The sequence below is a fragment of the Eptesicus fuscus genome, chromosome 5, assembly GCF_027574615.1.
Source record: "Eptesicus fuscus isolate TK198812 chromosome 5, DD_ASM_mEF_20220401, whole genome shotgun sequence".
Lineage (NCBI taxonomy): Eukaryota > Metazoa > Chordata > Mammalia > Chiroptera > Vespertilionidae > Eptesicus > Eptesicus fuscus.
In genome coordinates, this window is record NC_072477.1 from 62,515,966 (window position 1) to 62,539,107 (window position 23,142).

A 23,142-nucleotide genomic window follows, 5' to 3' on the forward strand; every position below is an offset into this window, starting at 1 on the left:
GAGACCAGGGGGATGGAAACTTCCCTAGGGGAATCCATCTCCAGCTTCTGATGGGGGGAAGTGGGGCTGTTTGGGTTAAGAAGCAGAGGCAGCCTGGCCAGTGTGGCTCAGTGGTTGAGCGTCAACCTATGAATCAGGAGGTCACGGTTCAATTCCCAGTCAGGACACATGCCCGGGTTGCAGGCTCGATCCCCTGTGGGGGGTGTGCAGGAGGCAGCCAATCATGATTCTCTCTTATCATTGATGTTTCTATCTCTCCCTTCCTCTCTGAACTCAATATATATATATATTTAAAAAGGAAGCAGAGGTAGAGCTGGCTTGGACAGAGGAGCAGAGAACTGTCTGTCACCTCTGAATGCTGACAGCATATGGGCTGGGCCTCTGCCTGCTGCATTCCTGCACTCCTGACTCACCTGCCAGGCCTACAGAGACAAGCAGGGGCCTGCCACAAGGTGCAGGCTGGGGTGAAGGGGCCTGCGTGGAGGGGTCCTGAGGGCCTGGGCTGTGTTCCTGGAGCCAGCCGTGCCCATCAGCCCTGCCTACCACCTCCTGTTCTCTTACTCTTGAGATCAAAGCCAGTTTCACCTGTGCCCCACCCCAAGTGTGCCCTTCCTTCTCCCAGCCCGACAATGCCTCAAGTGCTAGCTTCCTCTGTAGGAGGAGCGTTTCTTCACCTTTCTCCAACCTGCCTGGAGGGATTCCCAGAAGCAAACCCTATGTGGGGTGCTTCATAACTGAGGGAAGGAGCCCAGGGGCATCAACAAACTAACTCTGTCCTTTAGGATCTGGGGATATCCTGACGACCCCCCCCAACCCCACCCAGGGCCAGGCCAGCTTGGCCTTGCCTAGACCACGGAGACCAAGAACAGAGGCAGGAGAGCCAGCACAGATGGACACAGTGATCGGGAGCTATGGACATGGGCTGGCCAGAGGAGGGGGCACTTACCTTCTTACAGAACACTTGGTAGCTGACTGATGACTTGAAGACCAGGTCTTTGAGGATAGAGGCAAAGGGGGTGACCCCAATGCCCCCTCCTACCAGCACTGACACCTCAAACTTATGCCACTCCTGGTGGCCCTCTCCAAATGGTCCATCGAGGTACAACTGCAGGGAGCAGAGTGGGTGTGAGTTAAGCTCTCAGCTACCACCATAGTTCTGAAGCCAGAAGTGAGAGGCAAGAAAAAGCAGGTTTATGGAGTGAGGGGAAGGGGGACTGTGGCTTTATCTGGGACAGCCAGTCTCTGGAAGGGGGAGGGAGGAACACAACGGGCGTCTGGTGCTGCAGAGTCGAGGCCTGCTAAGGGGCTGTGGGAGCATGTGGCACATCTGGCCTGGGTCTGGGCACCTTCGGGTATCTGGCAGAGCTGTTGGTCAGGGGTGAGTAGATCTCCCTGAGGCGAGTGGTCCAGGGCCCTGCCGCCCGGATGTGCAGGCTGAGCGTGTCCTCATGGGGCGCAGAAGTCAGTGTGAAGGGGTGGTACTCGGTGGTCCCCAGAGCCAGGCAGGCGATCCGCACCCACTGTCCTGACTTGTACTCAAAGCCTTGGGGCCGCTGGAACTGCAGGTGGGTCACTCCTGAGGAGGGGAGGTGGGCGGGAGGCTGCTGTCCTGAACCCAGCAACAATGTGGACTCCAGAGAGTTCCCCCACTGCAGCCTCAGCTCTGCTTCTGGAATATGCCAGGGGGACCTCCCCCATCAGAAGTCATTACTCCCCTGAGGCCATGTCTGCCCTGAGGAGGGGCTGGTGGTCAGCAGGGCAAGGAACAGCCTGACCTGGGCTTCTCCTCTCTGTTGTGAAAGAGGCTCAGGGCCTCTGGCAACGAGCTTTTACCAGCTCCCTCATCCCTTCCACCCCAAGGCCCCTGCCACCTCCACTGGGCCAGGCTAGGAGACTGCAAGGTCTGGGATCTGCTCTGCTTCCTCGGTACCACCACGCTGGGCCCCTGACAGCCTCTCGGCTGGTACCTGAAGGCAGCAGCTCGGCCTTCACCACGCTGATCTCCACCTTCTTCCGGCTCAGGCTCACCAGCTTGTCCCCCCCATAGATTAGTGCCGGGACCAGGAAGAAGATGTGGAAACGGGGCAGCTGGATCAGAGCGAAGCTGCCGTGGATGATGAGCTGAATAGAGTGAAGAATACCACTCAGACCCGGCCACACCCACAACAGGATCTGAGGCTGGCTCCGGGCTTAGACCCCTGACTCTTTCCTCACTGGCATGTCCACGCCTCACCTCACCGTGTGCCATGCTCCTTCCAGGTTCCAAAACCTAACCATTCCCAACCCCATCCTCCAAAGCAGGGGTCCTCAAACTTTTTAAACAGGGGGCCAGTTCACTGTCCCTCAGACCGTTGGAGGGCCGGACTATAGTTTTAAAAAAACTATGACCAAATTCCTATGCACACTGCACATATCTTATTTTGAAGTAAAAAAAACAAAACGGCAAAAACACCCGCATGTGGGCCGCGGGCCGTAGTTTGAGGACGCCTGCTCCAAAGCATCCTTGATGAATAAGACTATTTGCATCTCTCCGACACCATCCTAGACCAAGCCATGTCAGCTCTCCCCTGCACTCATGCTGTAGCCTCCTAACTGGTTTTCCAGTGGGTTGCCCCATGTGATCGATCGATTCTCTTCAAGGCAGCCCGTGTGACTTTATAAAGTTCATTTTATCATGTCACCCCAGCTTTAAAAGCCTTAGCGGCCTTCCCATTGCCCGGGGATACTCTGACCCCTGCCTGCCAAACATGGCAAGTCCTTGCTGCTTCAAGACCTTTGCACCTGCTGTTGCCTCTGCCAGGAATGCTCTTCCCCTGGCTCTTCCTAGATGATCTCCATCTCATGTTTCAGGTCTCAGCAGACACACCACCTCCCGGGGCTTCCCCCCCCCCCCACCCCGTCCTCTCTATCACAGCTCCTTGCTCACTCCCTTCAAAGCTCTTGTCATCCACAATAATTGTGTTTCTCCATTCGTTGACCTATTCACTGTTGCTTTCCCCAGCGGACTGCTGGAGTAGGCACTGCATCCATTTTCTTTGCCACTATACTCTCAGCTCCTAGCGGTTTCTGCCTGGCACATGGTAGGCACTCAATTACTGTTGAGTCGATGAAAAAAGTTCCCCCAATTTATCTTCTCCCTTTGGAGTCTAAGAACACATAACCAGTCTCCGTTTTCCATGAAATAACCGACAGGCCTTGTCCAGCTCTAGTCCTTTCCTCAATAAGCTGGTCAGACACTCCTTGCCCCATTCCTCCCACGTGCTTGCTCCGAAGTCTGCTCAGTCTGGCTTCCCCATCAAGCTCTTCTCAGGATCTTCTCACTGAGGGCTCACGAACGGCCAACCCCCAAGGTGTCCTTTCAGGCCACTTTCGCTCCCCGTCTTGGCACCTGTGGCACAGTGCCCCCCTCCCCCTGCCACCTTGACACTCCTGCAACAACACAGTGCTCTCCTGGGTCTCCCTCCTCTCAGGCCACTCACTTTCCACCTCCTGCACTGACTGTTCCTTCTCCACCCCAACCCCTGTGTTGCCCAAGCCTGATTTCCTCACCCGCTGCTTGTCTTTATGCTCTCCCACGTAGCATGGCTCTCAGCTGAACCACAGCCTCTCAGCTTCAGCGCAATTCACACAGGTCCACCACGTCCTGCCACCACCTAACGCCCTTGGCCAGGCAGCACTGTCTCCTCTGCGCCCTGAATATCCTGTCATCATTCACACCTCCACACCTGTGCTCATGCCCTCCCTTCTACCTGGAATGCTCTTCAGCTTCCACTCTGCCCTGTCAAACCCTAGTTTATCTCTCCGTAAGGCTTGGCCCAAGTCCCATCTTCTCCCCGAAGTCTTCCCTAACCAGTTTGGCCCAAATGAAACTCCCTTCAATGAGCTCCTGTAACTTACTTTTCGGAACACTCAGCTCAGCAATTAATCCTGTATTGTCTGCTCATGTCCATCATTTCACATGCATGGCATTTACCTCTGCCGCAAATCCTGAGGGCAGAGCATCGAGTCTCCCCTTCCCTGCAGGGCTTAGCACAGAGCTAGGACATAACAGACTCTCAGCACAACTGTTAAACTGAACTCTGGTTCCTCATTCAGCTCTCCCTTCCCCCAGCTGAGGGTCCCTGAACTCGTGAGCCTTTCCCCCACAGGATTTACTAGAGCCTCTCAGAGCTCTCCTCTGAACTGGCTCCAGTTCCCCCAGTTCCTCTTTCATTGTGGAGCCCACGCCCACCCCCAAGGCTTTCTGAGCATCCAACCAGGCTGAGAACAATGCCTGGGTGACCTCATGCTATACACCCTGTTTGGTGTTGGCTCTACTTTTTAACCACAATCTGCTGTTTGGCTGAGGAGCTGGGGGAGCAGCCGCCAGCTCAGCTTTGGCTGTGCTAGCCCTGCCTCTCCAGCCTTCTCAGGGTCTACTCCACCCTGGGTCCTTTACTGGTAACTTCTCTTTCTGCTGGAGGTCAAGGGGCCACACCTGTGATAAATGGGAAGGAAGCGGGTGTTTTGGCCCTGACCTACCTCCAGGGGAGATGCTGCCAGGGGAGGGCTGCCCAGTGGAGGGGCTTACACCTTTCTGAGCTGCTGACCCCCGTGCTGGCAGGAAGGGTGGTTCTGAACTCCAGGGATTCTCCCAAACCAGAGATTAATCAGAAAGGGGTCTTGGTCTCAGGGAGCCAGTCTCCCATTAGTACAAAGAAGCTCCTCTTTCACCAGGAATAAGAACATCACCTCCACCCCTACCAGAAACAGTAACTAGGACTCCACCCATTACCGAGGAGGTGGTGAGGAAGGGATAAATTAGCTTGAGAGAGATTTCTTTGGAAATAAACATCATCAATTCTAGGAAACAGCCTAAGCCGAGGCTGGGTAGTCACCTTCAGAACTGTGAAGTGCCAAGCCTTGGGCAAGATAGAAATAGACCCTCCTGATGTAGAGGAACCAAGATGGCGGCATAGTTAAACAACTAATCTGCTGCCTCACACAACAATTTCAAAAATACAACTAAAAGACAAAAACGTCTACCACCCAGAACCACGGGAAGGCTGGCTGAGTGGAAGATTTACAACTAAGAAGAGAAAGAAGCACAATCGCTGAAAAGCTGAGGTACGGAGGCACGCGAATCGGGCCGGCGGCGGGCGGCTGGGTGCGCGGCTTTTCTTCAACCCGCAGGGAGACAAGCTCCCGATCACTCTGAAATCCAGTTTCTGGGGACACTCGGGGGACCCAGGCACCTACGGGGAGAAGCTGGACTCTCGGCCATCGGGTCGGAAAGTGAGAGTGACTTTTGCAGTGGTGCGCCCAGCAATCATTGTTTACTGCGCTGGAGCGCAGGGCGCAGGGACTTGGAAACGTGGAAAGGCAGAGACGGCTGACGGCAGCCATCGCCGTTGGCCACGCCCCAGCCTAGTGACGCCCTGAGACCCCACCCAGCCCTGAGGCCCCGCCCTGAGGCCCCGCCCCGCACATTCTACAAACCCGCCCCGGCTCCACACAGCGGCTTTTGCATATAAATGGCCTGTTCTGGAGCAGCTTAACCAACTGCAGCTCCAGTCAGACTGCTCCAAAACCGCCCAAGCAAAGGAGGAGAAAACTAGCCCTTGCTGTAGCTCCTGCTGGGGGACACACAGTACACAAGGGTACACCAAGAGTGTCCACCTCAAGTAACTGGGAGGCTGACCCGTTGAACCAATAGGACACCTAGTACACAAAACTACCCTACCAACTTAGGGAAGCAGAGAATATGAGAAGGCAAGGAAACAGATCACAAACCAAAGAAATGGAGGAGAACAAGCGACTGGACATAGAGTTCAAAACCACGGTTATAAGGTTTTTCAAGAATTTCATGGAAAAGGCCGATAAATTCAATGAGGTCCAACTAGAAATTAAACATATACTGACTGAGATAAAAAATATTATACAGAGACCCAAAAGCAGACTAGAGGATTGCAAGAATCAACTCAAAGATTTGGAATACAAAGAGGCCAAGGACACTCTTCCAGAGAAGCATGAAGAGAAGAGAATTCAGAAAGTTGAAGATAGTGTAAGAAGCCTCTGGGACAACTTCAAGCGAACCAACATCAGAATTATGGGGGTACCAGAAGAAGAGAGAGAGCAAGATGCTGAAAACCTATTTGAAGAAATAATGAACGAAAACTTCCCCCACCTGATGAAAGAAATAGACTTACAAGTCCAGGAAGCACACAGAACCCCAAACAAAAGGAATCCAAAGAGGACCACACCAAGACACATCATAATTAAAATGCCAAGAGCAAAAGACAAAGAGAGAATCTTACAAGCAGCAAGAGAAAAACAGTTAGTTACCTACAAGGGAGCTCCCATACGATTATCAGCTAATTTCTCAACAGAAACCATGCAGGCCAGATGGGAGTGGCAAGAAATATTCAAAGTGATGAATAGCAGGAACCTACAACCAAGACTACTCTACCCAGCAAAGTTATCATTCAGAATTGAAGGGCAGATAAAGAGCTTCACAGATAAGAAAAAGCTAAAGGAGTTCATCACCACCAAACCAGCATTATATGAAATGCTGAAAGGTATTCTTTAAAAAGAGGAAAAAGAAGAAGAAAGATAAAAATTATGAACAACAAATACATATCTATCAACAAGTGAATCTAAAAGTCAAGTGAATTAAAAATCTGAGGAACAGAATAAACTGGTGAACTTAATAGAATCAGGCATAGAATGGGAGTGGATTGATAATTCTCAGGGGGAAAGGGGTGTATGTGTGGGGAGTATGGGAAGAGACTGGACAAAAATCATACACCTATGGATAAGGACAGCGGGGGGGGGGGGGAGGTAAGGGAAGAGGTGGGGGTAGGAACTGGGTGGTGGGGAGATATGTGGGGAAAAAGGAGAAACAATTGTAATCTGAACAATAAAGATTCATTAAAAAAAAAGAATAAATATGTATTTAAAAAGTAAAAAAAAAAAAAAAAAAAGAAATAGACCCTCCTACCTATCAGTGAGGACAGAACAGCACCTGGGAGGAGACCCCTGTGTGCAGTTCTGCCTGGAGCCAGTGACAGAGAAGGAAGCCATATGGACTATGCATTCCTTAAATGCTCCCAGCCAGGCTGTCATCAGTGGGGACACAGGAGCCTTGGGACTTAGTTTAGCTCCGCGACAAGCAGGCCCTCAGGGTGCCCTTTTGGGAACTGCCTGTGTCCATGAGGAAGGCAGGCCAAACAGAACCATGACACAGGGGCACCGATCAAAGTCAGCTCCGAAGCAGCTGACAATCCCAGGGAAGGGGGAAGGGAGCGGGACAGGAGAAAGGAGCGGGTGTGAAGGAAGGCAGGCAGGAGCCCAGATTGAGGAGAAGGAAAGGGGAAGGTGGCCTTACAAATCCAGTTTATCAACAGTCCAAGTGAAGGCTTTTGGAGCAAAGTCATTAACTTTATAGGTAGCGCTTAGTTGGGTGGGGTGGCTAACATCTTAGAAAATGGGATCAGAACAAAAGCGGCAAAACCCAATTAAGATAAGTTTCTCTAAAAAGGGGCGATACGCCCTTGAGTGTAGGCAGCCCACCCTGGAGCCCTGACCGGCCACTCAAAGTGGAGAAAGACTGGCTGGGCAAGATGATGTGGGGGTCTCTGCTGGGAATGCAGATCAGTCTGCTAGAGCTGCTACTGCAAAACCCAGGCCGGCAAGTCCCTCTCCAAGTGCTGCTTATCAGGGTCAGTCTACTCGAAAGTCCCCTGCTATCATCTCCATCTTTTAAGTGACAAATGAAGAGGATACTTGAAATAACTAAGGGGATGGAGAACCGATGTCTCAGCCCTCACTGCCTCCCTGGGAACTTCTTGCCCAGACCCCATCAGCCTGGCTCAGAGCCAAAAGCCCTCACCAGGATGTAGAGCAGGATGTAGAGGTGGTGGGTCAGCCAGAAGCCCCGGAAGCTGCAGCGCCGGAAGTGGTGGGAGGCGAAGACATACATGATGGCCAGGACCAGGAGCATTATAACCCCCGTGAGGCCTGCAAAATGAACAAGGGTTCTGAAGGGCAAAGGAGCGAGGCTGTTCTGGGCCTGCCAAGGGCTTGGGTCCCTTTTCCACCCCACTGTCCTGGGAGGGGGTGGGGAAAGCCCAGCATCTTCTTCTGTTCCTCTCCCTTCACACCACTGGCCACAGGCACTTCTCGCTTCTACAGACCCTACTCATCCTTCATAGATTTTGTCATGATATTTTTCAAGTACCTGTGTTTTATGTCCATCACTTCCCTGACTCTCAGGTTCACAAGAACAGGGTCAGGCTAGGCTAGTTCACCACTGAACCTAGTGTAGGGCCTGCACACCGTGGGCCTTATACAAATGTATGTTGAATAAATGAATGCATGGGGCTGGGACTCTGGACATTGCAGGCCCTGCCTTATGCAGTCAAGGCTTGTTCCCTCCCCTGCAGCACTCCACCCAGCTGCCACAGCACACAGCGTGAGCACTGGTGAGTAAGTGCTACCCTCAGAGACCCCCCTGGGTTCAGCCCTGAGTTAGTGGGAGGCCCCTCTTCACAGGGAATCCCAGGCCTGGGCTACCCAGGAGGGCAATACTGGAGCCAGAATGGGAATGCAGCGGTCAGAGAATGGCCCCTCACGTGATCAAGGAGGAGAGAGGCAGAAATTAGGAAGATCAGAGCCCTGAAGAATGGCAAAGCAGAGGTTAAGAAGGGATCTAACCAAAACCTGTCAAGTACAGAATGGAGAGAGGAGCATAAACACAGCCTTATCCTGGAAACCCCACTGTGCAGGAGTGAGCAGGCACTCTCTGAAGTTTAGAGCAGATCGCTTTAGGATTAAAAAAATAAAAAAGTAAAAAACTGTGCTTTGTTTCATAGAGGAGTGAGTGTAGAAAACGTGTTACCCCAAGGAGGGAACAGATTGAAAATATAAATAGGTTCAAGAAGTGTTTGAATAGATTCACAGCTAATAGCCCTAAAATGGGTGATTATGGGGAGTTAGGAATATGCCTCTAAACGGCCCTTGTCAAGACAGACTAAAAGGGGTGGTGGGGGGCTCTGCCTGACTTGACAAAGAGCCTGGTCGCTCCCCCATGCAACTGGGGCACAGTATTTCCCAGAACCACTGTCAGGGCAGGTGTGTGCATTAGGGGAGAGGCGGGGCACCACTCCCATCACACAGAGGGAGGAAGTAGTTCAGAGTTGGGATGGGACCCCAGTCAAGCTACTGCCCAGAAGAGTCCTGGGGGCCAGAGGGCAGAGCATGACTGACGTGAGAGCCCAGTGAGTGCAACGGGGCTGCTCTGTTGGTAGAGAGGACCTGGAACTAGGGGCCAGGCCCGGAAAGTTCACGGAGCAGAAGGGCTCTCACCTGGCACGGTCTGGAAGAACCACCAGTAATACTTCTGGGGGAACTCGGACCTGTGGGGAAGGGAACGCAAGGGAGGATCCTGAGAGGAGATGTCTGGGACTTCCAGAAAGGACCCTCCAGATGAGGCACCCCAACCCAGCCACGGTCCCCCTTTCTGCTGACTCAGGGCGGGGAGCTCAGGCTGGTCATTGTCTGTCCTGTAACCTGGAAGGTGACACTCTCCTCTGAGCAGAGATCATTTGGTTCTTTCCACTCACAAAGAATACACCCTTTCCCCTCACTTACTACTCACCCATCATCATGGAAGAGGCCAGGGAAGAGGCAGGAGAGGATGCTGAGTGGGCTGATGGAGAACAGGTACACGTTCACCACGTGGCCTGCACTGTGTAAAACTAAGGAAGACCAGGCGGATGGGGTGAGCCTGGGGGCAGCCGGGTGGGGGTGCTCAACCCATTCAGCCCAAGGTGAACTCGCGCCAGCCAGAGGTGGGGGCTGAAGAAGGACCCTAGGGGGTTGGATTTCTGATCTCTGAGAAACTTCCTGTTCCTCCCCATGTCCCATATACACACCACCCATGAAGACAACCATGAGTCTAAATTATATATTAGAAATCCACTCCTTTGGTTCCTCTCACAGAACTATCTTTTAAAACATAAACGTTGCAAGATGGCACATTCTGTACACTCATTCTGGGGTGTTAGTAACTTGTCAGGTGGAGGCGGTGAGGTGGCCCTGAAGGTGTGGGAAGAGGCAGTGGGGGGGGGGGGCGGGGTGCAGTGGGGGACCCCTGGGCTTACTGCAACCACTGCTGGGCCGCCCCCATCCTTCTGAGAAGGACATCCAAGACTCTCACTCCAGTTAAGTGCAGGGAGCACTCACTCTGGGAGAGGGACTAGGGGCCTCTCAGAGGAGGGGAAGGGGGCGGGGGGGGGGGGGCGGAAGGACCAGGAGAGGATGCCGGGGACCCCAGGCCCTGCCTGTGAGGACGATGGCAGTGGAGGCGATGAGGCGATGGAAGTCCACGGCGGCGTCGAAGGGCACGTAGCGGTTGAGGAAGGTCTCCCGCAGGAAGGTGATGAGGTTGCGGCACATGGTGAGCAGGATGTAGGAGAACATGAAGGAGATGCTGGCGGCCGTGCCCCGCGACAGGATGATGCCCACAAAGGTGGTCTGTGCAATGCCCGAGGGGGGCGAGGCAAAGGCGTAGTCTGCGGAGGGGCCCGGGCGGGTGAGGGGGGGCTCCTGAGGGAGGTCACCCGCAGGCCCTGGCCAGCCCCGCCCACAATCGCCTCCCCAGGTCCCCATTCAAGCTGCCCAAACACCCACGGAGGCCTGCCCCCAGGGCTGGTGATTGCTGTAGGCCTCGCCCCAGGGTCTGTCATTCACACAGTAGGCCCGCTCTGTCCTCCCCTGCAGCCGTCAATCAAGCAGGCCCCGCCCCCGGGCTCTCGGTTTTTCCGAGTCCTGTGCCCACCCCCGCGGCCAGCACGCACAGTAGGCCCGCTCCAGGAAGAGGCCCGCGGCGACGGCGTAGAACACAGCCACACAGCCGATGTGGCGCCGGTAGTTCTCGATGAAGCGCTTGAACTGCTGCACCGTCTGGTGGCGACGGCTTCGCTGAAACTTCTGCCGGCGAGCCTCGGTGACCAGCAGGGGCTGAAACAACGTCACCCTGGGAGACAGCAAGTCTGGGCTCTCAGGTAGGGACCCAGCGCGAGTGCAGCCCCGCTCCCCTCCCAGCCTGAGCTCGGGAGAAAAGGGCCCCGGGTTACTCAAGCCAAGCATGGTTCAGAGTCACACGCTTCAAGGGAGCTGTCCATGTGGGGACCCCTGGTAAGTAGTCACTGGGTCAGTACATCCCAGGGGACGCACTTCATCTACCCCCAGTTCTCACTCACAGACAGCCCTCTCCCCTTCCAATCTGAGCTCCCAACTCCCACGCTTCTATTCTCACTCTACACTGGAGCTCAAAGGGCACCTCCTCCAGGAAGCCTGCCCTGACCTCCCAGACAGACATGAGCATTTCCTTGAGCTCTGAAGCCCCTTGCTCTTACCACCGTTATCCCATTCATCAGTGGGACATTGCAGTTCTCAGTGTTCCAGGCTATCTCATATGAGGCTGTGCTTAAGAGAGTGCCTGGCACCAAGTAATCAATGTATGCGTGCTGAAAGGATGGATGAACTGCCTGGCCTTAGGGGAAGAAGCAGGCGTACTTCTTGCCAAACCTCCGTCGAACCTCCTGGGGAGGATCGGTGTCCATGGGGCACGGCAGTCTCTGCGGTGTCCGCTCCACCTCGACATCACTGCGGGAACTGCGAGCACTCACTCTGGGAGAGGGACTAGGACAGGGATGCAGGAGACAGGATCTTGGTTACCTAAGCCACTTGGTGCTCCGTGGCCCCTGGTCTGCCTCCGTACCCACTCTGCTGAGGAAGGTCAGAGCTCTCAGCCAGAGGACAGCAGGATTCCCAGAGACCTAGCTAGAGAATGAGTCGCATCCTGGGGGTTCTAGACAAGGCTGTCACATGTAGCTGTGCCCTTTACAAGGGCCTCCGACCCAGGCCAAAGGTGAATGCAGGGCTGTGTCTGCAGAGTAAGAAGTGTCTTTTTCTGATTTGCATGAAGGCTTGATGTAGGCTGGGGGGTGGGGGGACTGTGACCCCAGTCATTTTGGGGGAGAAAAAAGGCAACTCCCTGTCCCCAGCCCTCCCGCCAACATTCCCAGATGAGGGCTCACCAGAGCTTATCCTGGCTGATGTAGGAGGCTCTCCGGCAGAGATCCTTGATGACTTCAGGCACCTCCACTCCTGCAAAATGCAGAGCTGGGCTAGGGAGCAGCTCAGGGCCCAGAGCCTCAGGAGGACCTGGCTCATATGTCCAGACACTATAGAGGGTCCCTGGCCAATACCCTGCCTCTGGGTGCCCCAGCCTCAGCCTGTGTCCCCAGTGGGAGCTAACCCTAGCCACCCCTGGTCAGGGAGAAGGCCTGAAACAAAGTTGGCCAGGCAGGCTCCCCTGAGTGTGTGCTCACCTTCAGTCTCACTCCTGGGATGGAATCAGGCTTATGGGGTGGAGTTCAGGAACTGCATGCAACCCTTCTGCTAAAAACATTCCACCACAACCCCCCGCTAATGACCCTCCAGCTTAAAATCTCCTTGGAGTTAAGTGTAGGATCTAGGTGGTGCATATATGGGAGATTCCACTTTTCTGTGTTGGAAAATGTTCATAAGAAAATGTTGGGAGGGGGGGTGGGAAGGAGGGGAAGGAGGACCCTTCCAGGAGCTTCCCATTGTTCCCTGGCTGGGCTCAGCACTTAGGGACAGTCAATCCAGGTTCTCACAGGAGACCTGGGAATCTGCAGGTCACTTCCAAGTGCTAAACCAACCCTGAAGATTACCCTGGTCTACAGGCCAGAGGCCAAACGTGATTAAGCTGAATTTAATAAAATCAGAGTGTTGAAAACAAAGTAATCTATCCCCTCTCAAATGCTTTAGCAAACAGCAGATGTGGCAAAAACGGTAACAAATGACAAATCTAGGTGAGGGAGAAAGAGACGCTCCTTTAAACTCTAGGTTTAAAATGTTTCCAAGTAAAATTTGGAGGAAACAATAAAGTACAACAATTACCAGTCAAAGGGGCCTTGGGCTGGGTAGCTCAGTTGGTTAGAGTGTCGTCCTAATCACCAAGATTGCAGTTTTGATCCCAGGGCACATGCAAGAAGCAACCAACAAATGTAGAAATATGTTGAACAACAAATCTCTCTCTCTCCAATAAAATTTGTTTTTAATTAAAATGCCAAATAAAATAATACTCATTGCTAACCTTCTACTTAATCCTCCTTTCCCAAGCCTGGTCCTTCCCTCCACCCCCTCCCAGGATTATGAGAGCCTGGGTTCACTTCAGGCATCCACCCCTGCTCTGCCCTCACGCCTGGGTGCCTCCGTCTCTGGCTGCCTGGGAAAGGTGAAAAGCTGCAGGGTCTGCACTCTACCAACTCTCCTCCCACCCTGGGCAGGGGAAGCCCTGACCAGAAGCCCAGCTGTGCCTGTCACCTGGACTGCTCCGCTCCCCCAGGCTCTCATAATCCTGGGAGGGGCTGGGTTTGGTTTCAACATGCCCCAGTGAGAATCCCAGGCTGTGAAGACACAGTAACAGCTCAGAGCAGGCCACAGGCAGTCCCGCTGCCTGCTCTCTGCCCACTCCTCACCCTGATTCTAGCCCCACCCACTGAGTCAGACACAGGAAGGCAGGAAGTAGGGGGGGACAACAGAAGTGGGTGTCCATGCACTTAGCAAACATTTACCGACCACTCCTCCAGGGAATAAAGTGGCAAACAAAACTAGAACACCCACCACTACCAGACACCCCAGCTGAGGTGGGTATGGCCAGGGTAGGGCTGTAATGAGGAGACACTATTTCCCCTCTGCACTGGGCTCCAGGCATAGGGTTCTCTGACAAGAAAGAGGAATTCCAGCTGCCATTCCCCATGCCATCCTGACCCTGCACACCCCACCAGCAGGGCTGCATTGTGACTTCTGTGGGTCCTAGGCCCGTTGTCTTCCTGGGCCTCTTCCTCCATTAAAAAATACATTAAAATTTATATTTAAAATAATGATATTGGTGTAAAGCAGGGGCGAGGAACCTTTTTTTTTCTGCCAAGGGCCATTTGGATATTTATAACATCATTTGAGGGCCATACAAAATTATCAACTTAAAAATTAGCGTGCTGTATTTGGTCAAACATTTAATTAACTCACCCCGAATGCCTTGGCAGGGCCAGACCAAATGATTCTGCGGGCCTCATACAGCCCGTGTGCCGGACATTCCCTACCCCTGGTATAAAGAATATAATCCAGGCTGGATACGTCATTACGTATTTATTATTATTATTATTATACTCATTCTCTTTACTGATCTTATTTTCTGATTTTTTTCTTGTCTTCTGATTTTAAAAGGAATGAAAACATTTCCATGGATTCCCAAGATACACGGGCCTTGTGTACCGTGTACCGTGCCTGCTGTGCCTCACGGCTAAGCAGCCCTACCGGCAGGCTCCCTCACCTCTGACGCAGAGCTGCGTGAAGCGGAGCTCGCTGTCATGGTCCCGCAGCATGAAGTGGAAGTCCTCCCATGTCAGCTCCTCCTTGTCCTGGAAGCCCGACTCCCGGAACATGGACTCCACCACCTCCGCCAGCTGGGCCTTGGACAGGCAGTTGTTGGAGATCTCGATGAAGGACCTGGGGATTGGGGGAGGGGAGCTATCAGGCCCTGACAAGGGGCCTGGGGCCTAGACACACAGGCCCACTGGCCATCCCACCAGGCAGGCCTTCAGAGCCCACATGGGAAGACCCCAACGGGCCAAATCCCAAGCGCCCTCTTAGCTCTAACAGTCTCTGGCTCTGTGGGTGAGAAGGTGGGGGCCCCTGCTCTTTACCCTCCTGCTTCTTCCTTCATGTCCCACCCTTTCCCCTGCAGCCCCTGCTCTGGCCCACTCTCCTAGCTGTCCCATTGGACCAACCTCAGCATCCTGATGAACTCGTCCTTGGAAATGAGACCATTCTCATCAAAGTCGTACATGCGGAACATAAGGCGAGACTTCTCCTCAGGGGATCCTGGGAGAAGGAGGAACCTATGAGAGGCCCGGACCTCCTGCCTAAACCCAGGCTGGCCAGGAAGGGCCTTACACTAGTGTGACCCACTGCTGGACACAGCGAGGGGTTGCTCTGCTTCCTGACTCTATCGGGGCGCTCCCAGATGTCTGCCATGGCTAGAGACCTGGCCCCATCTCCAGCAGGTCAGCTACACCCCAGCCTCAGTCTCCAGCCCCTTCCATCTTCTCCTATCTGGACAATCACTCCCTCCTCCACTACCTTTCATGAAGACCACCAGGATGTCCAGGAACTCCCGGAAGGACAGGTAGCCATTGCCATCTTTGTCAGCCAGAGAGAACATGGACTCCACAAACATGTCCTGGGGCTTGAGGCCCAGGGACTCGGCAAACTCGACCCTGCTGAGCTCACATGTCAGGGCCTCCTGCACCTTCTGAGATGAGTCCAGGGGCAGGGTCCCCGCGTCTGCCTGGTCGATGTCCAGCACCTGCACTTGGGCAGCAGCAGAGGGAGGGAGAGAAGGAGACAGGGATTCCTTGACTTGAAGGCCAGTTGAGCCACCTCTTAAGGTATCTGCCCAGCACCCCCTCCCCTAAGCACTACCCCATAAGCCCTGTGGGTGGTCCCTGTGGCCATTTAGTCTACAGAACCTTGGCCCTGTGCATTAGCTGATTGGGCCAGGGATGCCCACTTGAGCCACGCAGGGGACCTAGAATTAGAACTGAGAGGTCCTAGGTCTGTCTTGCCTGAGCACAAGAAAACTCAGAAGTTGTGGACCACCCTGTTCCTCCAAGTGCTCAGAGACACAGAGACAGAGCGAAGCAGCAGCACTGAGAAGGAGCCAGCCTCCGAGAGGAGTGGCCTTGTTTGCCGACAGCTTTCCCTTCCCTGGTCCTTTCCAGGCCAGGCCACAGTCCTCCCTTTGGAATTCCTGAGACACTGCTAGATCCTGAGTCATCTGACCCTTCATTAATGCTGGCTTGAGCAGGTTGCTCTTATATCCAGAGTTTTGACTGAGAGAAAAGCTCAGCTGGGTTGAGAAAAAGCTGGGCTTGGGAAGGGGAAATTCTCATCATGAGCCACCTTTATCCCACCCCAGGGGCTGCCCCAGCATAAGGAGAACAGACGGTTAAGGAAGCAAGCAGGCTGCAAACCACAACACCTGTTGTTCCTGCCTGTCAACTAGAAGCCCCTACTTCAAGCCTGGCTATGATTTCATGAGGTAAACCTTGTTGCTTGAAACAAGGTGCTTTAGCGGAAAGAGCCTGGGGCTAGAGGCAAGAGACCCAGGTTCATGTCCCAACTGTGCCACTGTCTCACTGTGTGGCCTCAGGCAAGTCTGTTCAGTTGTCTGGCATTCATTTCCTCACCTGCCCTCTCACAGGGTTATTGTGAGAATCAACAAGAGAGGCTGTATGAAAAATATCTCATTTCAAAGCTGAAAGCACTGAAAGGGTTGGCAGCTACCCTAGGAAACAGTAGCACACCCTCACCTCCCAACACAGGGAGTTCTCGTTCATAGCGCTGCCAGATCCTGAACTGAGTGGAGATGCCTGCCTGGGCCCTGGCAATGAGTCAGCCCAGCAGGGGGACCCTCCATTCTAGTACATACTCATGTTCAACTTGTTTGAAGAGTAAGTGGTGTAGTCAGGTGCACACAGCAAATGACCATTAAATGGTAGATTCCCTCACGGATCCTTTCTGCAGGTAGCCAACCCTGCTCCTTCTCCTCAAACACTGATTTTTTTTTTTTTTTTGGCCCTTCTACTGGGTACCTCCTTTCTTCTTCTTCTTCTTCTTTTTTGGTTAATCCTCACCTGAGGATATTTTTCCATTGATTTTTAGAGAGAATGGAAGGGAGAGGGTGAAACATTGATGTGAGCCCCTTTCTTCTGAGCCAAAACTTCTCCAACTTTGAGTCCTTGCCAAATCTCACCTCCACCATGACTTTATACCTGCCTGAAGGTTCACCTACCATTTCTGAACTCCTAGACCATTTTTTTTCCTGGGTCACTTTTATAGCTGTCATTCTCTGCCAATTATCTTCCTTTCTGTGCGCATCCCATCTTCCCAGTGGGATGATAAACTCCTTCAGTGGGTGCCCACGCCGTATTATCTTTTATCTCCCAAGCTTCTCCTCTCCAAGTTCTGCTCAGGCTGCCTTTATTTTCATGCCAGACAGGGGTTCAAGTCCTTGCATTTCTCTTCCTATCTTATTTCCCCACAACCTCTCAATGGCTCTCAGAAGGCTAAGGTAGGCACTAATACCCTCTGGAGGCCTCTGGCAGCTACACTCCTCCAAGGAGGAGTGGCTAAGGGCTCTCACTGCCCGCAAAGGCTGTCTCGCCCTAGATTTCCGCAGCCTTTAAGTGAGGGCAGAGCACCTGGGCAGCCCTGAGGAGAGATACCGACACATGCAGATAAGCCCCTTCCTAGGAAATGCCTCGATGAAGTCTCACAGTGGGTGGGATTGGAATGGGGGCTGGAGCATCTCCTTACAGTAAGGTCAGGTGACCTGGCCAAAATCACAGTAGAGTTGATTCTTGGCTGTGATCTCAGGGTTTCTGAGTTGCCCTGGAGTCACCCCCAGGTAAGGGCACCACCATAGACAGACGTGCAAGAACAGATCTGATCCCACATACAGACCTGGGAGAAAAGGTGCCTGAAGAAGGTCTCCAGGAGGTGGCTCCGCTGCTCCCGCGTCACGGCTGCCCTCATCAGCTCCTGCTCCCGCATCTCCCACTCCTGGAAGCTCAGCCCACTTTCCTTCAGAGCCACCCGAAGGTTTTCCACCAGTGCCTGCCGCTCTTCCTCCAGGTTAAACAGCAGCACCTACGGAGGCAGCAGGAGGGAGAGCAACCGTTTGTCAAGGCCTCTTGGGTCTAGGAGCTTTATATGAATCTTGTAGGGGCCCCTGGAAAGAGAGCCCCTGCAAAAGACATACCGTTATTTCCTGGGCTCAGGGGTTAAGTGGTTTTCTTATATGTGCAGAGTCACATACATGTATAAAGCATTCTTCCCTCCCCGTTCCATACTGGAGAAGGGGAAGGCAGGGAGGCCAGAGGATTGAGGGGACCATGAGCCAGACACCCAGAGCTGAAGATCAGCCTCTGATTGATTTCCCTCCAAAATCTTTAACAAATCATTCCAGCCTGAAATCAGGGGACAGGGAAGAGCACCCAGCTTCTTCCAAGGAATCCCAGCTAGGACCTGCCACAGTGTCCTTAGAAAGGGAGGGGCAGACTGTGTCTGCAAGAGGAATAGGGGACGGACCCTGGAGATCATATCCAGGAGGTCCAGAGCAGGACAGATGTGCTCAAGTTCATCTCTCTCTCAGGTACTGCAGCCAGTAGCCAGAAGCCAGAAACCCTGTCTGGCCCAGTGCTCTTTTCCCTCCACCTGGCTGGCGTGTCTGTGGACAAGGAGCCAGGGGCCAGCTGGGCCATACCAGGTCATACTCCTTGGGGATCTTGAGCAGCAGGGTACGGCGCCCACGGTTGTTGGAAAGGATGAGGTTGACCTTCTGCAGGGGCCGCAGCTGGATGATGCGGAGCACAGAGAGCCTGCAGTCCAGGACACGGACCTGCCCGGGTTGTAGGTGCACAAGCACAGGCCGGCAGGGCTCCTTGCGGCCCTGCCATTCCAATGCTGGGGAGAGACGGGGCTGGGTCAGCTGGGGCCTCCGGGCTCGCCCTGCTCGAGGCAAACCCAAAGGAAGAAGGCCAGCTCAGAGCTGGAGTTAGATCAAGGCCTCCACAGCTCCTTGCCTCTTCTTGGCTACTGAGAGACACCCCCTCCCCAATAGTCCTGCTGTGCTTCTAGCCCATGAGCAGAATAACTACCATTTCCTGAGTGTTTACCATGTGCCCAACATGGTATCAAGTACTTTGCATGAACGAATTCATTTAGTCTTCATAAATCGATAAGGTAAGTGCTATTATTATTCCTATGCTACAGATAATGAAAAGTAAGTTTAGAAAACTTAAAGATCTGCCTAAGGCCCAACTGGTGGGATCAAGATTCCAGTCTGACTCTAGAACTTCATTAATTACTTCTCTGTTGCCTGAAATTCCAGCGTAAGATGCACAAAGCAGCAGTTGTTGGGAATTTGTGAGTCACAGAAACCCTGTGAAATGTAGTCCAGGTTCTGTGACTCCTCCCCATGGGTCTATCTCATTTCCTATGGGACCTTGAGGAGGAGCTACAGAGGTTGGAGGACTCCAGGACCAACTTCCACCCAATGCCCCTGTGGCCCTTCCCCCCTGCCCGGCTGCCAGGAGGCCTAGGAAAAGGAGGCCTTTCCTTAGGCTGCTGAGGTGGAGGTAGGGGCTGTCGCCCTGAGTCATGTCCTCCTCCTCACCACCATGGCCATCCCCGGCTTACCTTCCACGCCCTCCACGAACTTCTCAGACTTGATGCTTTTGCAGTCCTGGCCCTGGAGCTTCTTGAAATTTCTCCTCCGGAGCCGGGCAACAATCCAGGCAACAAGCAGGCTCACTGGCAGGGCAGAGGCAGTAGGCTGCTCAGAGGAAGGTCTGGGGAGATCAGTGGCTCCTTTGCCAGACTCCTTTCCTTGCCAAGACCCCTGCTTTCCCCAAGTCCTAGATCTGTCCATTCTCCAACTGTAAAGCTGCCTTCAGAGAGGTGGGGCGCTGCTTTGCATCCTATGGGGAGTTTGGGTAGCTTCTAAGATGCCTATGCAGGCTCCTCCCCTGCTTCCAGCACTCGGGTCCTCTCCTAGCTAGAGCTGCACCCACTCTGCCAGGCTGCGGGTCCACCCACACACAAGTCCAAAGCCTCTGCCCCAGCAACTACATCCCAGCTCCGGTTCTCCAGCAGGACTTTGCCTCTGACAGGCCCAGGCTCCTACAAAGAGCTGTGGATCGTGGATTCCTGGGATGCCTGACCAATCTGGGCCCTGAGAACAGGGGGGCAATTCTCCCTGGTGCCAACTTATCTGCAGGTCAGACACTTCTTGTGTCTCCTCCTGCCTCTGATGTTTTTGTCATCTGCCCAGAGGAACATGGCTTGATGCCACAGATGGAACCAACCCTCCTCCCAGCTTGCATCTCTTACCCAACCCCACCCTGCCCACCACTTTTACCCAGGGGGAAGCAGCAGAGGGTCCCAATGGTGATCCCGAAGCCAAATCCACTGCCCTTGAAGTAGTCCCGCATGACAGGGGGAACACAGGCTGGCAGGCCCTCCGTGCTGAGTTGTCCTGGCTGTGGGCAGGGGTCTCCTGGGGAGGCAGAGAAAGCTAGAGTCCTGGGGGGCTGTTGGACCACAGGCTCAGGCACAGCATCACTGAGGAGACGAGGGTGGCAGAAAGGGGGAATGGTGGTGGCTCTGGGTACCAGAGGGGAGGAGGCTGCTTACCCCTGTCATTGTCTCTGCCATTGTACCAAGAATGTGGTGTTTTCCTACTTGGGTAACAAGTGGGGTCCAAAATGAACCTCAACCTCTCTCTTTCCCTCCTATGCACGTGTGTACACACACACACACACACACACACACACACACACACACACTCACACACAGAACCCTTCCGTTGTCACTGCTGTGGGGGTGGGATATCCTCACTACACTTAGCCCTCCTAGTGTCCCACCCACCCCAGCCCCATCCCAGCTGAATGCGTCTCCTTACCAGGACTCTCTGAGTCTCAGCCCTGCCCTCACTCGGGCACCTGGAGTTGTGTAGGGGAAAACCTACGTAGCTGTAAGTGGCAACCTTGGTGTCCAGATCCAAAGTTCCCAAGGGCACAACCATAGTTCACTCCCCCCTTGGAGTCTACTGCCCAGCCACACTGAGCCAAACCCATGGCTGAGGAGGAAAGAAACTCCAGACCCCAAACCCCTGCAAGCACCCCTTGGCCACTCACCCACATGCCAGAAAAAGACATTGGGTTGCAGGGCACTGGGGTCCACGTTGGTGACAGCCACTAGAACATCCCAGAGGGATGTGTTTCTGATCTCTGCGATCTCTTCCTCAGAGAAGAGTCTGGGGGTGAGAGAGGCGGGGTGTTCTCAGAGAGGGAGAGAGATGCAGGCCCCAGGCCCAGGGATCCAGATGAGGAAAGAGCCCCAGAGGGACTGGGGATGGGCAGTGCCAGCTGGGAATCAAGGGTCCATGTGGGCTGCTTATAGGCAGAGGGTCTGGAGTCTGAGGTGGGAACCCAGGCAGGCCTTACCCATTCCTGGTGTTCTCAAACCAGTAACGGTCACCATCCCGCAGGCGCACAAACTGGTCGAGGACTATGGTGCTGAAGAGGGGCCCGGGGTTCCCGTGGCTCTCCAGGAGCCCCCCGGGGAGCAACTCCAGCAGGGACAGGTCCTGGTTGTACAGAGCAGCGGTGGCTTCCAGCACCTGGGGCCAAGAAGGGACAGGAGTGAGTGTAAGGACCTGGCATCACCCTCAGGCAAAGAGATGGTTCCCAGGGATCAGCCTTAGGGATAATAATAAATGACAGTAACACTAACTCAGTTATTATGCCCCAGGCACTGCTCTGAGTGCTTTACATAAGTTCACTCATTATGGGAATTCTCTCACAGATTCAGCTGCCTGTTTTACAAAGTTGGAATAAATTAGGCAGCCAATCCCCTACGTAACTTAGTCTTGGAAAGGTATACAAGTTCAAGAATCAAATCAGTGCAAATGTTAAATGGTAGAATGATGTGTTAGAAAAGGTTTCCATTTTTTAGATCTAAAAAAGTGTTTAAAAAATCAAATCCCTACATATACATTGTATTTTAAAGACAGTCTTCAACAATATATGGGCAGCATATTCCGCCTCACCTTTACGTTAGTTCTTTTCTTCACAGTGTAAATAAGCACTTGACCAGTTTAATCCCAATGAGGTGCAGTTGAAGCTAAAGATTTGCTACTTTGGATATGCCTGCTGATTCTTATCTTCATATTGATTTTATAAAGTTTACAAGCCCCACACACATATCACATCTTTGTTGGTCTTCCAATTCTCTATTTTCCAACAATTTTATCAAATAGTAAGGGCAAAGGCCAATAACATTGTCATCAATGATAGAAACCCTGCTGTACCAAGATGTTAAGGCAGCTAAAACTAGTCTGTTGGCTGGGTGATAGCGTAGGGTGTGAGAACTGACTCCCCTAAGGCAGCTTGAATAACAGTGTGCAAAGGTACGACTTGTTCCTGAGTCAAGGACCTTTTATACCCACCCAGGGAATCTGGGGAGAGTAAATGAGGTAATGTCTACTAAGGGCTTGGCATGCAGTAGATGCCCAACAAACATTTGGTGGATCTGCACAGTTGCAGAGTCTAAAGCCAACTCCTGCTGGTCTGGTAACCTACAGCCTGGTGTATGATGCTGGGAAAAGCAAGGTGGGTGAGCCCTGCCCCTCTCAGCAGGTGCTTGTCTCTGGTACCCGGGTCTCACTGCCCATCTTCTGTGTCTCAGGCCAGTGTTCCCATGGCCCTCCCACCCTGCCCTCTGGGTCCCGACCACTCCTCACGGTGCCATGACTCCGGGAGAGTGCAGGGTTGATGTCCTGCCATCTGGTAATGGGAGGCAGGCCCAGTGCTTCCCTGGCCTTGGTGTAAGAGGGCAGGCCCAGGTCCCGGCCCCGCTGCAGGCTGCTGGCCAAGTAGTCTGTGCGGGAGTACTTCAGTGGCCCGGGCCAGAAATCTGTGAATTTGACAGCAGAGAGTCTCAGGGAGCTCAGCAACACCAAAGCTCCTCTGGCCCATCCCCCAGGCTCCCACCAGCCCCATGGGGACTTAAGCTGTGGGAGCTGTGGCCATCAGGACAGAAGCTCTCTCGGCAGTGAGACAGTGCAGGTTCCCAGGCCTGGATACCCCGCCCTGTCTGGCTCTGTAGCTCCAGCTGAACCTCCTCCCAGGGGCCAGGGGTGCACAGCCTACAGGCCAGTCTTGGCCTCACCTCGCACATCCTCAACCACCACGTGGTCTTCTTGTTCAGCAATCTGGGAGGCCATGCCCAGTAGCAGCGCGTCTACATCTTCAGCTCTTTGTAGATTTGGGTGCTATGGGCGTGAGGAGAGGAGAAAAGTGTGGCTAAGGGGGCCAGAATTTGGGCAATCAGACTCCCTCCGCCTATAAGTCTACGTTCTCTATTCAGTCCTGCTGTTCACTCCCAAACTGGTGGGTCATTGCTCTTCCACAGGTTGATGCACCACTCACAGTGAGTGAT

At 53.5% G+C, this 23,142-nt stretch overlaps 1 protein-coding gene across 1 annotated transcript in view; it reads right to left on the minus strand.

The window, feature by feature from the left end:
* DUOX1 (dual oxidase 1) overlaps nucleotides 1-23,142 on the minus strand; it is a 35,328-nt gene that overhangs the window by 2,037 nt on the left and 10,149 nt on the right. Inside the window, exons 11-31 of the mRNA XM_054716279.1 lie at nucleotides 22,873-22,975; nucleotides 22,445-22,617; nucleotides 21,147-21,322; nucleotides 20,838-20,956; nucleotides 20,060-20,197; nucleotides 19,339-19,452; nucleotides 18,404-18,603; nucleotides 17,602-17,787; nucleotides 15,217-15,442; nucleotides 14,865-14,958; nucleotides 14,408-14,583; nucleotides 12,084-12,153; nucleotides 11,560-11,685; nucleotides 10,839-11,017; nucleotides 10,323-10,553; nucleotides 9,638-9,737; nucleotides 9,346-9,395; nucleotides 7,871-7,998; nucleotides 1,968-2,121; nucleotides 1,347-1,576; nucleotides 947-1,105 (exon numbers count right to left, since the gene is read on the minus strand). Of these exons, the coding sequence (XP_054572254.1) occupies nucleotides 947-1,105; nucleotides 1,347-1,576; nucleotides 1,968-2,121; nucleotides 7,871-7,998; nucleotides 9,346-9,395; nucleotides 9,638-9,737; nucleotides 10,323-10,553; nucleotides 10,839-11,017; nucleotides 11,560-11,685; nucleotides 12,084-12,153; nucleotides 14,408-14,583; nucleotides 14,865-14,958; nucleotides 15,217-15,442; nucleotides 17,602-17,787; nucleotides 18,404-18,603; nucleotides 19,339-19,452; nucleotides 20,060-20,197; nucleotides 20,838-20,956; nucleotides 21,147-21,322; nucleotides 22,445-22,617; nucleotides 22,873-22,975 (3,132 nt within the window). The remainder of the gene's footprint in view (nucleotides 1-946; nucleotides 1,106-1,346; nucleotides 1,577-1,967; nucleotides 2,122-7,870; nucleotides 7,999-9,345; nucleotides 9,396-9,637; nucleotides 9,738-10,322; nucleotides 10,554-10,838; nucleotides 11,018-11,559; nucleotides 11,686-12,083; nucleotides 12,154-14,407; nucleotides 14,584-14,864; nucleotides 14,959-15,216; nucleotides 15,443-17,601; nucleotides 17,788-18,403; nucleotides 18,604-19,338; nucleotides 19,453-20,059; nucleotides 20,198-20,837; nucleotides 20,957-21,146; nucleotides 21,323-22,444; nucleotides 22,618-22,872; nucleotides 22,976-23,142) is intronic.